At 46.8% G+C, this 14,962-nt stretch overlaps 1 protein-coding gene across 4 annotated transcripts in view; it reads right to left on the reverse strand.

Annotated features, from left to right (window-relative positions):
* The window catches only part of tpst1 (tyrosylprotein sulfotransferase 1), a 40,638-nt gene that overhangs the window by 14,124 nt on the left and 11,552 nt on the right, over positions 1 to 14,962 (reverse strand). For all 4 annotated transcript variants that reach the window (XR_005005191.1, XR_005005190.1, XM_036537274.1 and 1 more), the window contains exons 2-3: positions 12,434 to 13,417; positions 1,052 to 1,250 (exon numbers count right to left, since the gene is read on the reverse strand). Coding sequence is in view for 2 of the 4 variants with exons in the window: in XM_036537274.1 (XP_036393167.1) it covers positions 1,052 to 1,250; positions 12,434 to 13,272 (1,038 nt within the window). In the remaining 2 variants the exon portion in view is untranslated. The remainder of the gene's footprint in view (positions 1 to 1,051; positions 1,251 to 12,433; positions 13,418 to 14,962) is intronic.

Genomic DNA, 14,962 nt, shown 5'->3' on the forward strand with positions numbered 1-14,962 from the left:
CAGGAGCAGAATGTATTTCATCTCAAAGAGACAGTCAAGGCCAGCCCACACCTCTCCCTCTGTGAGGCCATTCCAGGTATGCTGTAATACTCCAGCCTCCTCACAGACATGTAGCGCACATGCCAAAGCACACCTACATGGCCAGCCGATCTTCCTGAACTCTCTTTCCCTCAGACTCATATTCACACCTCTGCTTGTGAAAAGCTGAAAACAGGCGGAGTTAAAGTGCTGCTGGATTGAAAATCCCCCTGACTTCATTCCTGGCAGGTCCTGGGTGCTCTCCAGGGTTTCCTGCTGTATAAATCAGAGGGTGTTTTGAGGAAAAACACAAGCAGACACATATGAAATCTGCTGCCAGGGCAGGGAGTTAACAGGCCACATGCGACACTGCCCATTTAAACTCGGGACACGGGGGTAGCTTCGAGTTCAGCAAAGCCTGGGAAACACATTTAAAAAAGTAAACCAGGAGGATTTCCTATAAATAAGAGTCTCGTTTTAAAACTGCAATTAGTTTGTGAAGGACGGGGAGTTTGAAAGCGTGTGAGTTCTGTCAGCATTTTGAGGGTGTGTCAGAGAGATGAAACCGGACTCCAATCTAAGAGCAGCCCACTTTCTGACCTGCAGAAGAGTTTCTGATTGAAAAACAGGGTAGCGTTTTTAAATGCCGAGGATCACAGACAGTATCGACCACACAGTCACTATGGTAAGCACAATTTCAGTTCATCAAAAAAAAGTGTGTTTATGGATGCAAGTCTGCTATAGTACAGAATATGTTACAGTGCTGGATATAAGCTTGTTACAGTGCAGGATGTGACCTTGTTACAGTGCCAGATGTGAGCTTTTTGCAGTACAGAATGTGTTCCTGTTATGGCCTGTTATGGTGTCAGATGTGACCCTGATATGGTGCTGGATGTGATGCTGTCACAGTGCTGTAAGTAACCCCATTACAGTACCAAATGTGATCCTGTCACAGTGCTGTAAGTAAACCAGTTACAATGCTGGATGTGAGCGTGTTACTGGAATAAACGTGGCCCATTCTGAGCGCACTCACCCTTCTGGTGTTGTCCAGGACCTTGGGGTCTGGCCTGCCATAGTTTGGGGGGTTGGCATGGGGGTCGTATCCAAGTCGGGCCAGCATGGGTGCAACGACAGGCATGTCCCTCAGCACATCCCCGGGGATCTTCCCTACCCACTTGGACAGGGCCTCCACGTTAACCGGCTTGATCACCTGGTCTGTGGAGCGCTCTACCCTTCAAGAGAAAGAGCCTTCATCAGCCAAGTCTTCAAAGAAACATCTGATTATCCACACATTCGACTGTGCAAGGACAAGTAAACCACACTGCTGCATACTTTGGTCAATGAATTAGCACACAGAAAACACTTTGATCCAAATGGAACATTGCCTGTTTGCTTATTCATTCATAAAGGTATTCAGGAGCAACAGAATGAGGGGGTTCACTCATCTCTGTATACTGCCATACACTGGCACACACTGCCACTCACAACTGCTTGTCATCCAGGGTAATCACACAACTCAGTAAAAGATTCCCTAAAGGGATCTCTGAGAGGGTTCTCTGGATTAAAAGAGATCTTCCTAGATCTATGATGATGATGATCTAGATTATGTAGATTAAAGGAATATCTCTCTTTAGACTGACCCTTGTGATTAGCTGACTACAGAGTACTTCTGTTCTTGTATGGCAGGGGACTGTCATGCTGGGTTGTCTATCACACTATATATCATATCATTACACAAAGCAATTATAAAATAGTATTGCATGATACTGAATGTATCCGAGGTAAAATCCATATGACCATAGTAAAGTTTTCCATTTTACATTTTGTATCAAGTGTACCTCCATTCAAAGTGAACAGAAACAGGAGAAAATGGAGTGACGGTGACAGTCTGGATTTAGTTGAATAATAGGATCTCTCTTCAGACCTGCAATGATGGTCGGTACTGATAGGTCCCATTTCTCAGTCAACGGACTAACATTCCACTGTTATGTCATTTACTGAGGACATTATTAAAGGCTTAACAAGAGCTTTCTTACTCTGTCCAACACTCCCATGCTCAGCCCCCAAACACTGACACTGCCAGCCTGTTGGCGGGCGCTTGCCTAACATATCCACAGGCAGGGTTTGCCTTCAACAGGAAAACCCTTTCCAAGGCAAGCCGAAGAATTTACCTGTCAGCAAATGATCTGCTAATTTCACAACAATTTCAGCAGCACCTGTGAAGGAAGGAATGTTTCTACCTGCAATCTGTAAGCTTGTTGGCAATTATAGGCTGGGATTGCTCTACAAAGGTCCTAACCACTAAAAGCTCCGAACATGTGTTCTGTACCTTTTAAAACCTTCCTGGGATGCTAACTCTCTGTCCCTAAAATGCACGTGCTGAATTTGGAAGGATGTTAAAAATGAAGGGAGTGTGTCATCAGTCTCAAAGTAAATTATTTATGAATAAAATAAAATATTTAATAAGGAGGGGATGAGGCTCAGCCTTTTATTTTCTGTTGAAATAAAGATGAGATCATGGGTAGTGGCAGATTAAATGTCAGTCATGTTTACATTAAATCTGAACAGCCTCTCAGAACTGAGGGGAGGTTATCCATTACTCACTGCCAGCTGCGTGTGATTGGCTGTGTCTGACCGTTGAGTTTTGGTGATTGGCAGGGTATGATTGGCTGCTTGTGATTAGCTGACTACAGAGTACTTCTGTTCTTGTATGGCAGGGGACTGTCATGCTGGGTTGTCTATCACACTACATAACGTATCATTACACAAAGCAATTATAAAGTAGTATTGCATGATACTGAATATATATATATATATATATATATATATATATATGTATATGAGGTAAAATCCATATGACCATAGTACAGTTTTCCATTTTACATTTTGTATCAAGTGTACCTCCATTCAAAGTGAACAGAAACAGGAGAAAATGGGAAATGTGTGCAGACTGGGAGGGACCAAGGAGGAGTCAGTGGGTGTCTTACTAAGCGTGCTCAGTCATGCCGCACACAAGGAGACGCCCACTGGGAGAAACATGGGGGCAAGGTGCTCCTCAGGTCAGAAATGCCCTCCCACGTGAACACTCTCCTTAAGTACACTCCTCCAACCGGCACAGGAACTCAGGGCAGCCACGGAGAAAGGGAGAGAGAGGCTCAAGAAGAGATTCTGTCTAAGCCTTAGAAGAGAAAAGAACAGTCTATGTATATCCTAATCTACAGAACAAAGCAGTCAGTGTATATCCTAATCTACAGAAGAGAGCAGTCTGTGCACACCCAAATTTACAGAACAGAGCAGCCAGTGTATCTCCTAATCTACAGAACAGAGCAGTCTGTGTATCCTAATCTATGGCCATGTTTTGTTCTTCTCCAGCCTACCCATTAACACCAAAGCAACACTGCCCAATGGTCTATGTGTTTATCTTGGCTCAGCCATGATTGCAGTCTCCTCTCCTCTGGGTAGGAGAGCTTGTTTATTACCCATGGGCTGCCGTCCAATCCTTATTCACAAATGGAAATGGCCACACCAACGCAAGTCATTAAAAAAATTTGAACGACAGGCTGATGTGTGTTGAGAGGTAGCAAACCGATACACACCAGCCTGCTGGAAATGACTCATTTTTGACCATCAGGGAAGCAGTCTCCCGTATGCAACAGAAGACAGGTCTGTGTAACATGGAATAAAGCCAAAACAGGCTGGAACAGATGGAGTGGTTTTAGAATGTACCCCATAACCCCCCGCCAGCTCGAGAGGACACGTGCTGATGAGTGCCTCGCAGGGTCAGACAGAGGTGGAGCTGTGTGTGACACGCCCCTGCCAATGGCTGGCTGACATGGACATTTTAAAATCACATTAACACTCAGTGGGGGGTGGGGGGCCTGTCTCTGTGGGTGACCTTTGAATGACACCACGGGAAGATGTGATGTTCCCACCGACGCTGCCACCGCAGGTCTCCTTGCGTTTGGGCTGGCGCTCTCAGACTCCTGCATTCTGGCCTCTGCTGGCTCAGATCTCTGCTTCCTCTTCCTCTGCACCCCCCACCTCCCACCCCTGTCTGTAACGCACCAAAGAGTCATGCTGACCTACCTGTCAGCAGCGAGCCACTGTGGATGGATGCAGCACAAGGCTGCAGGTATGATTAGTAGGTGCTGCACTGTGGGTGTGTTGTTGAGCAAGGGTTTGAACCAGCATCGCATCAGTATGGACAGTACATCCAGCTGTATAAACGGATGATCATTTCAGTACATCCGGCTGTAAAAATGGATGACCATTCCATTGAATCCAGTTGTAGAAATGGATGATCGTTTCAGTAAATCCCACAGCATAAATTGATGCTGGTTTCAGCATATAGTTGTTGAAATGACTGATCAGTGTAAATTCTGGCTGTGTAAGTCATCACAGATAAGGCTGTCAGCTAAGCACATGAATAATGTAAGAGTGGATGAGCTGTGCCCCTGGGTGTGACTTCCAGTGGTGATTATTCTGGGAAACACTCAGCTGTGCAGACTACAGGCTCTCCATCAGGCCTGCAGGAACCAGAGTGAGGGCCTTCTTACTGAGCGCTGTAGCACATCAAGCTCAATAGCAGGCACCACGTCACAGCAGGCTCTCTATACACCCAGTGGCACCTCTGCAGGGAGCGTACACACACAAATATACACACACATACATGCTCACGTGTACACACATACTCTCTCTCTCTCTCTCTCTCTCATACACACACACACACACACACACACACTCTCTCTCACTCTTACATTCACACGTGTGACCTACATGTGCACATGCACTCACACACACCAAACACCCTCTCTCACTCTCTCACACACACACACACACACCTCTCTCTCTGCAGCACACACTCTCACTCTCTAACACGTACACTCTCTTTCCAAAACATAATCTCATTCATTCTCTAACACATACACACTGTCCTCTCTCTCTGAAACATGCACACCCTCTCTCTCGCTCTCTCCCCATCTGGTTGTGCTGGCCCTATGAGAAACACACTACAGCTTCCCTAAAGGACTGAAGTGATCCAGAAGAGAGCCCTCTATGCCAATATTATTGCTGTAAATATTAATATTTCATATCTCCACTTGGATGGTTTAAGGATAGTTACAGTGTGTGCTATTATGTGTGTATGTCTGTTCTTGTCCATGGCAGGGTGTCTGGGTAATGTGGAATTTGTAAGGGAGGTAAGAGGGGCAGCAAGGACAGTTCTGATCAGAGCAGTGGTTTCTGAGTCTAGCGTGGGGTTTACTTCTGCTTGTCAGTCATTTGCCCCATATAAATATCACGTGATCTCTCTGGGTGCTGCGTTTCAATTTCCACAGTACTGATTTCCATTTCAATTTCCGTGTTCTCCCCAGTTCTGCCCTCTTGCTGCCAAAACTGTCACAGAAGCTGCTCTTCCTCTCAGTCAAACAGAAGAAATAATCCATGACTCCTGCCTTCCCTCCCTTCCAGAAAGAAGTGCTTCATGGCGCCTGGTTGTCTGTCAATTATTCATGGTCTTCCACCTCTTTTTCTTGGGGGGGTGTTCTGCTGAAGAAGCTCAGATTGCCTCAGACTGCCATGTCTGTCCTGTGTAGCAGCTCATGTTCTGCTAGCAGTCACCTCAATGGCGATGTAATTGCTGCTAATGGGCCCAGTGGTGCTGGAAGCCCGGTGTGCAGGTCTGAGAGCACCCGCGGAGCCGGGACGGGACCCGGCCCTGCCTCCGTGAGAGGACGCTAAGTGCTGAGGCGCACTGTCTCTCTCTCTCCAACCAGGTGTCCTGGGACAAATGTAATGTACAGTTAGACCCCCGAGGCTCAGGAGAGAGGGGCCATTACAAACCGACGAGCCCCGCTCCTCCCCAGATCCCATCCATACACACTCTTATATGAGAAGTTACTGAATGACTGTTTAATGGTACAGATGTTCCCCCTGAGGACTGTGGGTAATTTAGCAGAAAGGAGATTCAAACTGATGAGTACTGCAGCCCCTACTGACTGCTTTGGGGGTGGGGTTATGTCAACTTCCATGTCCTGTGTTGGTCCTGGTGGTTTTCTGAGGTTGGCCAGCGTTGACAAAACTGTAACCTCTCCTGTTGCACTGTGCAAGTTGCTGGTTGTCGTGTCTCCCACTGACCCACTGAAACACACACTAACCCTCCTCTCTCCCACTGACCTACTAAAACACACACTGACCTTCCTCTTACATATAGAGCCCTCACTGTGTTCAGCCCTCACTGTAGTCCAAGCATCACACCCCGATCTCCAGTCCTGCTACTTCGCTGCCCTGCCTATCAAGCAAACTGCGTGCCAAGAACCGGACATTCTCTAGGATACATTTTATAATTACTCTGTTATTTACTACGGTATCAAAACTCGCATGTCTTAGAATACTTGAAATTGTACAATGTACTTTATGTAATTCTATATGCTCAGTGCTGGCCAGAAGCAGATGGGCTCCCCCTCTGAGCCAGGTTCTGCTCAAGGTTTCTTCCTGTAAATTAGGGAGTTTTTCCTTGCCACTGTTGCCTTAGGCTTGCTCTCAGGGGGTCTCAGGCCTGGGAACAATGTAAAGCTGCTTTGTGACAACTTGTGTTGTAAAAAGCGCTATACAAATAAAATTGAATTGAACTGAATTGAACTGAATTACATGTGAACAGGTTTGTGGGAGTGCATCCGACACATTTCAGCAGAGTGCTGTCTCCTGCACAGCAGCGGATAAAACTCTACTGGATATCTTATGTCTCCCACACAAGCCTGTAAGAACACCTCTCAGTCCTTCTGCAGGGATTACAATCACTCTCCATAGTGTAATTCAGGAAGTCAGACATTTCTGGGAAGAAGCGAGTTTGGAGATTAACACTGCATTCTGTCAACATTTAAAAGTCACAGGTAATTTGGGCAAAGATGCTTTAGAATAAGGCTCGGGTGCTGTGAGCCTTTTACTTTGAATTATGATAATTGTGACAATATTTTCCCCCACGTCAGTAATAGACATGATTGGTCATTCTAAAAAGCTTCTTTAAAGATGTATACACAGCCCGAACCCACCCCACCCCCTCCCCACCCCCACCACATTTGTTTCAGGCTGAGCTCAGCTGCATTGCCATGGCAGCACAGTCACTGTTGCAGACAGGATGTGTTGAAGGTCTTGAGAGCTTTCCTTCATCTCTTATCTCTGGGCTCTGGTTAAAATCTGTATTTATTAACATTTAACCAAAATCAATGGCCAGTGGGCTGATGCAGAGAGGGCCTGAGAGTGCTCTAGGAAGGGGAGGAATTTCACAGAAAAGGCACATGTATGTGTGTCTGTGTGAGTGTGTGTGTGTCAGAGACTGTGAGAGTGTGTCTGTAAGCGTTACAATACTCAGTCAAACTCTTCACAAAGCATAGAATAAAAAACACACACACCATAAAAACAGACCCATATAGCCCACTTGAATACTCAGAAGGCCTTATAAACTCCCCCGGGGGTACATTCCGAACCTCCTACCTGAATGCTCAAGAGCTCTTACAGACCCTGTGGAGTTATACTTCAAACCACTGACAGTTTAACACTGCAAAATTGTGCAGTGAGGATAAGACCAGACAAGCACATATCAGCAGCACTCAAAGCTCACAAGTCACAATGACTACGCCATACATTAATAATGGATGATTCTTCTGTTTAATCATGACTTTGTAAAACTGCATCGTTACAGAAAGTTGTAAGATGCTGTGTAAGGTCGTGCAATGTAAATAGTGTAGGTCACTGGATTTGTGTTCTGTTACTGGATTCATTTCATAACTAAAAGGAGGGTCCATACAGCACTGGGGAGCCACATCTTGCTTTGATGTGATCAGATCTGTTTCTGTCTTTCATTCCAATAAAATAAAATTGTAAATAAACATTATGATGCTCTGATGAAGGCAGTGCAACTGCCTACAGTCAGCTCACTACAGCGGGACGGAGAGAGGGACCAGCACGCCTGGCAGCTTTATGGTGCAGAAAGGAGAGAAAGAAAAACACTGCTGCTCACTAATGCAGGAGCTCCAGGGAGCCCCCTGGAGCTAGTGTCCTGTCACGCGGGGGTCAACCCTCTGAAGCAAGGGTAAAAGGGAGTAAGAGTGATACAGAGAATACGCAGGGACGCACCAGACAGAGAGGGGACACACCAGGGATGAACTGGGTGGCCTTCGAAGCAGCAGACAAGGCTACCTGCACATCAGCTGATGTGTGGGGCAGTGTGCTCACGCTCCTCTTTATTGCATTGCGGGGGGATTGGAGGGGGTTAAGGTGAGTCATCTCCCCCTACCAAAGCCACTTCACTGTAAAGCACTCTGAGCTCCTTGAGAAGAGGAAAGGTGCTACGTACACAAACCTCATTCTCATCCTTGCATGCTCTGTCTGGTGGAGCCCGTGGCAAGTGTTGGTTACACTGCTGCTGTACCAGCAAAAGATAATTTCAGAGGCGAAACAATCACTGGGTGGCATCATCAGCATCATCTTGCCAGGAAATTGGATGGCTTTTACAAGTTTATCTTGTGAGTTTGTAAATGAAAAAAGAAAAGGAAAAAAGGCCACAACCAAGAACTAGGCCCAGCAGCTAGGACTACACTGGTGGAACCGCTTAGCCGTGCCTTTCTGCCATCTAGCGGTGAATCTGCCATTTGTCAGTGAGTCAGACCACCATTTCTAGAGATGCTTAGTCACAGCAATGACCCTCAAGCAGAATGTACACAGGCAGCTGGCTGCTGGCCAGATCGGAGGGACAATTTCCTGAATTTTCCATCATCTTTCACCCATTGTGTAACTGCATTAGGAAAGGTCCCATCCCACAGCTGCCATTTGGGGGGTACAGTCCCCCCCCCGGTAGCCCCGCTGTCTATTAAAGACCCAAATCAGGGCAAAGTCAGGCTGAGCCAGAGTATTGACCCTACTGCAGAGGACAGGACTGGGAAAATTAACTTGGGATTGGCTACAGCAGATTCATTCCTACTCGCGTCACACCTACTAGACCAAACAAACACCAAAGCAAGCTGTCCAGGTCACCCCCACAACAGCATGGCCCTTCTGCATCACCTCCTGCAGGGGTAGGGGGACGCTGCCTTCTTCCTCTCTTGATATCTGAATATTTTTTGGCTTTTTTTTTATCCCAAGGTCTTCTCTATCAGTACTGGACAGACTGAGTTCGGGGATGGCCTTCCCCCTTTATAAGCAGACCTGGGGGCGCCCAGAGGAAGAGAAGAAAGAAGAGAGAAAGACTTAGAAAGATGACAGGAGTAAAAAGGAAGAGGGGGCGGACTTAACCGTTAGGCACAGATGTGTTCACTGTACACTTATAAAATAAAACAGCTGAGTAATATACAGCTCCCAGTCTACAGACAGTAAGTAGAGCAGAGCCAAACATCAACCTAAAAGGGGGGGGGGGACTTAACCCTGATCCAAATCAGCAATTGCAGTTTGAGAACCATCACCAAGGCTCTGATGACAACCCCCTGTGCTGACAAATTGAGCCAAAACAGCACAGCTCGCCCACTGACAGCACTGTATTAGTTCATGGAAACTCCTGAGTGAGTGCCTGAGTGTAGGTGCCAAACAAGCCACACCTCAAGTGGAAACCACACAGGTCTGCTCAGGATCAGACTCACCATTTCCGCAGGAGGAGAGCTGTCTCCATGTGGCCTGTTAGTGTGAGAGAGTGAGTGAGAGTGTGTGTGTGTGTGTGTGTGTGGGGGGGGGGGGGGGGACTGTGTGTGTGTGTGTGTGTGTGTGTGTGCGCTCCAGGGTTATTATCGTATACTGACATTTTCGTAAACTGAAATAAAATAATTAACCCGAAGAAAATGTAAAACTAAAACAAAACGAAACTAATAATGATTGCTAAAAAACTAATAAAAATAAAATGAGAAAAGACAAAAAATAATTGTCGATATCATTTCAAGACGGCGAGTGTCACACTCAGGGGCGGTTTGTTCCTTAGGGCGATCGGGCGACGCACCACCAAAGGAGGAAAGGGAGGGAAATTTTCACATCACACATCCTACCACAGTGCTACGCTAGCTGTGACTGTTCTAGACAGTTTGTCCTGCCTCTTAGTCCAATCAGTGTCAAGTCGTGTTCCGTGGAGTACCGCCCCTTTCGGGCGATTTCAGTCTGGTTGAAAATCGCACAGATCACTTTGATAGACTCTCATGTTAAGGCAATTTTTTTGAACTGCAATGCAATCTGTATGGGTTCTGAGTGGGCTTGCACTAATGTGCTTTCGTCATACGGAACCTGGTGTAGGGATCGCTGGGGCAGCCAGCGATCTTGTCACATTCAAGGTAAACATGGCTAATGTTACTTCAACTCAGAGCAACTCAATCGTGGCATTAAAAAAATACCGTTCAGTTGTCGTAGTAAGCAGGATAAATTGGCAACTAAAGAATTAGGACCACCCAGACCAAATTTAAACATCAAGCGAGTATCTACAAAGGGGGGTAATCATATAACTGGGGATTTTCGCGGAGCTGATATGAGCGGAAAACGTGGCTAGCAGGCTGCAAAGTAGGTAACGTTTTGTTCTGCTACCCCTGCTTAATTCAATGTGACAATGTCAAGTTGGCTAGCTGTTAATTTACCCATTGAACGGGTTACCGCTTAGCCATCATCGCAACAATTGGCCCCTCCCCCCGAGAGATTTGGCAGGAGCCGGCACTGGTCACACTCCCAAAATTCTGTGTAGTCTGAAACAAATGTATCGCATATGTTAGTTAAGTTTAGTCTTGAAATGTTGATATCTTCAATGATAAACAGATTATTTTTCACGCTGCACTAATCTTAGACAATTTTTTCTCCTTAACTAAAATTACTAAAACTAAAACTGAAACTATAATAAACTAAAATGAAATAGAAATGAGTCCATGAAATAAAAACTAAACTGAAACTAAGGAAAACACTGGTGAAACTAACTAAAACTAAACGGAAATTCAGACTGAATACAAACATATTATCAAAATAAAAATGAATTTGAAAATGTAAAACTCTGGTGTGCTCTACTGTTTCCACCTCCCTCTCCTGCCTGTCTCTGCCTGTTCCAAAGGAGCAGGAATGCTGTGCTGCCTGATCAGGTCACTACTCTCTCTGCCCTGCCCTCCCTGAGCCAATCTTGCTCATCACCTTGCCGTCCCGCACATCCTCCAAAGATGGCCTTGCCTCCGCTTTGCGTGAGTGTGACAGGAATGCGCCAACTGCCCACTACGCCAGCCAGAACCACAGCCAAGAACTGCTGGGTTTGCACTGGGAGAGGGAAGACTCTGTGACCTTCAGCAAATGAGATAAGGGGCAGGCGTCAGATGCACACAGAGGAAGTCCCAGGGTCCTAGACCTGGTTCCAAAAAGCAGTTCACACTTTTCAGAATCACAAGAAAGATGCCTACAGCTGTTCACTGAGACACAATCAGTAGGCTTACCCAACATTTCTCATTAAAAAAATGTAGATTATTTTACTGGGAAAAGAGTCATTAAGAATATGCAAATGAACCCCAGGAAAAGGGCTTAATTTAACAAACCAACTTCTCTCCACCCTAACAAGGCAGTGTTAACAAATGCTCACTTTGTCCATAAAACAGCTTTCTTAGAGTTCAGCTCTCACTTCAAACAACCTGCAGGGCCTTTTAACAGATCCTCCTGACCTGCTGACAAAAGGGTCACATTTTACATTACAGATGAGATTTAAGAGGTAATACTGTGGTAAAAATGTGCCAATGCTGCAGTCCCCCAAGAGCATGTGGCTCATTACACAGAAGCTAGGAAAAGAGTAGCAGCTACGCTCACCTCAGGTGGCACTAGAGTGGCACAGTACAGAGCTACAAAGAAAAACAACATTGACAACTACAACTTCCCTTCAAATTAGAAAAGGATATTTGGGGGAATTTTCAGAGGGGTGATTTATGCTTCTCTACATTTCATCTCCTTTGCAAATTCAGCTCAGCTCACCACAACATCTAGTTAAACTCACACAGCATGCAGTCATCTGACACAGTTACACCAAAAGAACTATTTTCACACTACATATCCTACAGCGCACCATGAGAGCAAACACAGGACAGAAAATAGACACTTCTCCCTGATGAAAGAGCAACTTGTGGCAGAGTGCCAAGAGTGAGGCGAGACGAGCACACCCTGGTTGGAACAGCTAGAGATTCCTAATCATTGTCAAGTGAATGCCACAACTGACTCCAACCCAGGGACCTGTAGGACTCGTCTTAGCTAGCCGAGCGGCTCAAGAGCCCTCCAGGGAAATTTTTACCAATGCACTTATCCCAGGGACACGTCACTCAGGATGGGGAGGGGGAGGGGCTGGGGATGGGGATGGGGATGGGAAGTGGGTTTAGATAGAAGGGCAGGGTTGGGGAGTGGGCGGCACCGGATGGGGCTTAGATTGGGCACTTACTTGGAGAGGGACACACCCCCCGCCTTGCCAATGAGCTCCTCATGGTGCAGTACAGCATCGTTCCAGGGAATGTCCAGAAACCTGAGGAGCGTGCGCATCCACTTCTCCGGGTGCAGCACCAGCTGCTCATAGTGCACCGGCAGGCACTTGTCTGCTGCCTCCAGGCACTGTGTGTACATGGTCTCGATGGCCCGGTTCCACTTGGTCAGGCAGTCCCGGTAGCTGCCCAGGTCGAAGCCGGCGATGGTGACCTTGCGGGAGATCATGGAATGAACCGAGGCACGGCCATCGCGAATCATCAGGATGAACTTGGCGCGCGGGAAGATCTTGGCCAGGTAGGACAGGGACTTGAGGGCAAAGGGGTCCTTGTTGCAGAGGAAGGTGGCTGGCTCGCCATGCTTGACAATGATCTCCAGGAGGAAAGCCTGCATGGCGGAGTCCAGCACCTCATCCGTCACGCCCGCCTCATCCAGGCGCATCTTCTCGCGGCCTGAGCGGCTCCACATCTGTTTCATGGCCAGGATGCGCGGGATGACGCGCGTCTCCTCGCCACAGCGCACGTCAGGGTGTGCGTCCAGCATGGCCCGCATCAGCGTGGTGCCGCTCCGCGGGACACCCCCGATGAAGATCAGCGGCATGTCCTTGCTGTAGGCGGGGCCAGCCGCACTGACGTTGTGGCTTGTGTGCAGGGTGGCCCGCAGCCCACCAGGTGAGGATGGCTGCGACCGCTCCTCGATGCGGTGGTGGCACTCCATGGCGTGCCGGCCCAGGTAGAAGACAGTGACCGAGCTGATGACCAGACAGGCCACCAGCAGGTTCTGCTTCAGTTTCCCGATCATCTCTGAGCAGGGCGGGGGTGGTGCAGGGAGGGGGTGGCAGACAGAGGAAGCGGGGCCCTCCCTTTTTAAGGCTGGTCCCGGGGGGTGGAGCAACAATGGTGTCTGGCAGGCCAATGCCCTCTTCTGGCACCCAGCTCCATGAGGTCTGCAAAAAAAGGAAAGGTGAGAAACTCATCACATTTGCATTTACATTACTGTCATTTAGCAGACACGGTTATCCAGAGCGACTTGCATAGATTACAATTTCACATGTGATCCATTTATACACCTGGATATTTACTGAGACAAATGTGGGTTAGGTACCTTGCCCAAGAGTGCTAGAGTACAACAGCAGTGGCCCAGCGGGGACTCGAACCAGCAACTTTTATAAGCCCTTCTCCTTACCACTGCATCACACTGCTGCCTTTCATACCTCACTTCAGCAGTAAAAAAAAAAAAAAAAAAAGCACACACACTGTAATGACAGCACAGAGACACAAGGCCAATCTGTGCACTCACCCACCATCTGCTTCAGCAACACCACACGAGCTCAGATGCTGCCAAGGCAAACAAGTCCCTCCTTGACTGTTTCAGTTAATAATCACAAATGATTACACCACTCGCCCCCCAGGAACGGGTCTGTAAAACAGATGCAGGTCTGACAGAGGGAGAGAGGCTAACAGTTTCTCTCATGTGAGATCCCCGTTTTTCTCTAATTGTTTCGACCGACCCCTAGCGAAGTTAGGGAGGATGCTGGCTGCAGTGATGTCATGCTTCTCTCTGCTTCCAGTGGGGCGTGAGACCATTTTTAAGTACCGTGGCTCCGTGAAGCAGTGACGCCGATGAGTGTATAGGATGGGTTAAATGCAGTGGACAAATTTTCGTTTTAATGTATGCCAGTACTGAGAAATGACAATAAAGAAATAAATAAATATAAATCTTATAAAAATAAATCTCAAATCTTAAATTTGTTGCAGCTAGTATGCCGTTTCTGCGCTTCTGCTTCACAGCGCTTTGTCAGGCGTTGTCTCAGTTTCGGAGCCTATTATTATGAGCATTTATGTAGGTCTATAATTTATCCACGATAAGAAAAATTGTCACAAGCTGTTATTATGTCACAAAAAGTGCATAGATAGGCCCTCGTTCAACCAAACCCCTTGGGATCACAAACATGTATAAAACACACCAAAGCTTTTGGAAAATGTTTATTAATAAATAACAATACAGCCATGCGTCGCTTAACGTCCACGATACGTTCTGCGAAATAGAACGTTATGCGATTTGGACGTTGTGCGAACACTATACTATATACAGTATATGGTATACTATGTAAGCTACTGTACCATTATATGCCTGGCAGCGCAATCGCTTTATTTCCATGAGACATGAGATACATGTGTATGTGTATCTCTACACCCGGTTTTCATCCACTACGTCCCGTTCTGCAAACAGGATTTTTAAACTTTATTATAACCTTATGGGACTATGTACGTATATGATAACGGATGTTGTCCAAATGGACGTTAAGCGGCACATGACTATACAAACAACAATACTATAGAATAACAGAATCCTTCTGTTAATTCTGAAATTTAATGCCTTAACCCCACCCCCACCAGTTGATAACTGAAGCTCCAGAGCCCAAAAAATGGTATTTGGGACAGCCCTAGTACAGACAGACACATTGCAGACTCGATTCCAGTGCTCAGCA

The sequence above is a fragment of the Megalops cyprinoides genome, chromosome 9 (assembly GCF_013368585.1).
Source record: "Megalops cyprinoides isolate fMegCyp1 chromosome 9, fMegCyp1.pri, whole genome shotgun sequence".
NCBI classification, from domain to species: domain Eukaryota; kingdom Metazoa; phylum Chordata; class Actinopteri; order Elopiformes; family Megalopidae; genus Megalops; species Megalops cyprinoides.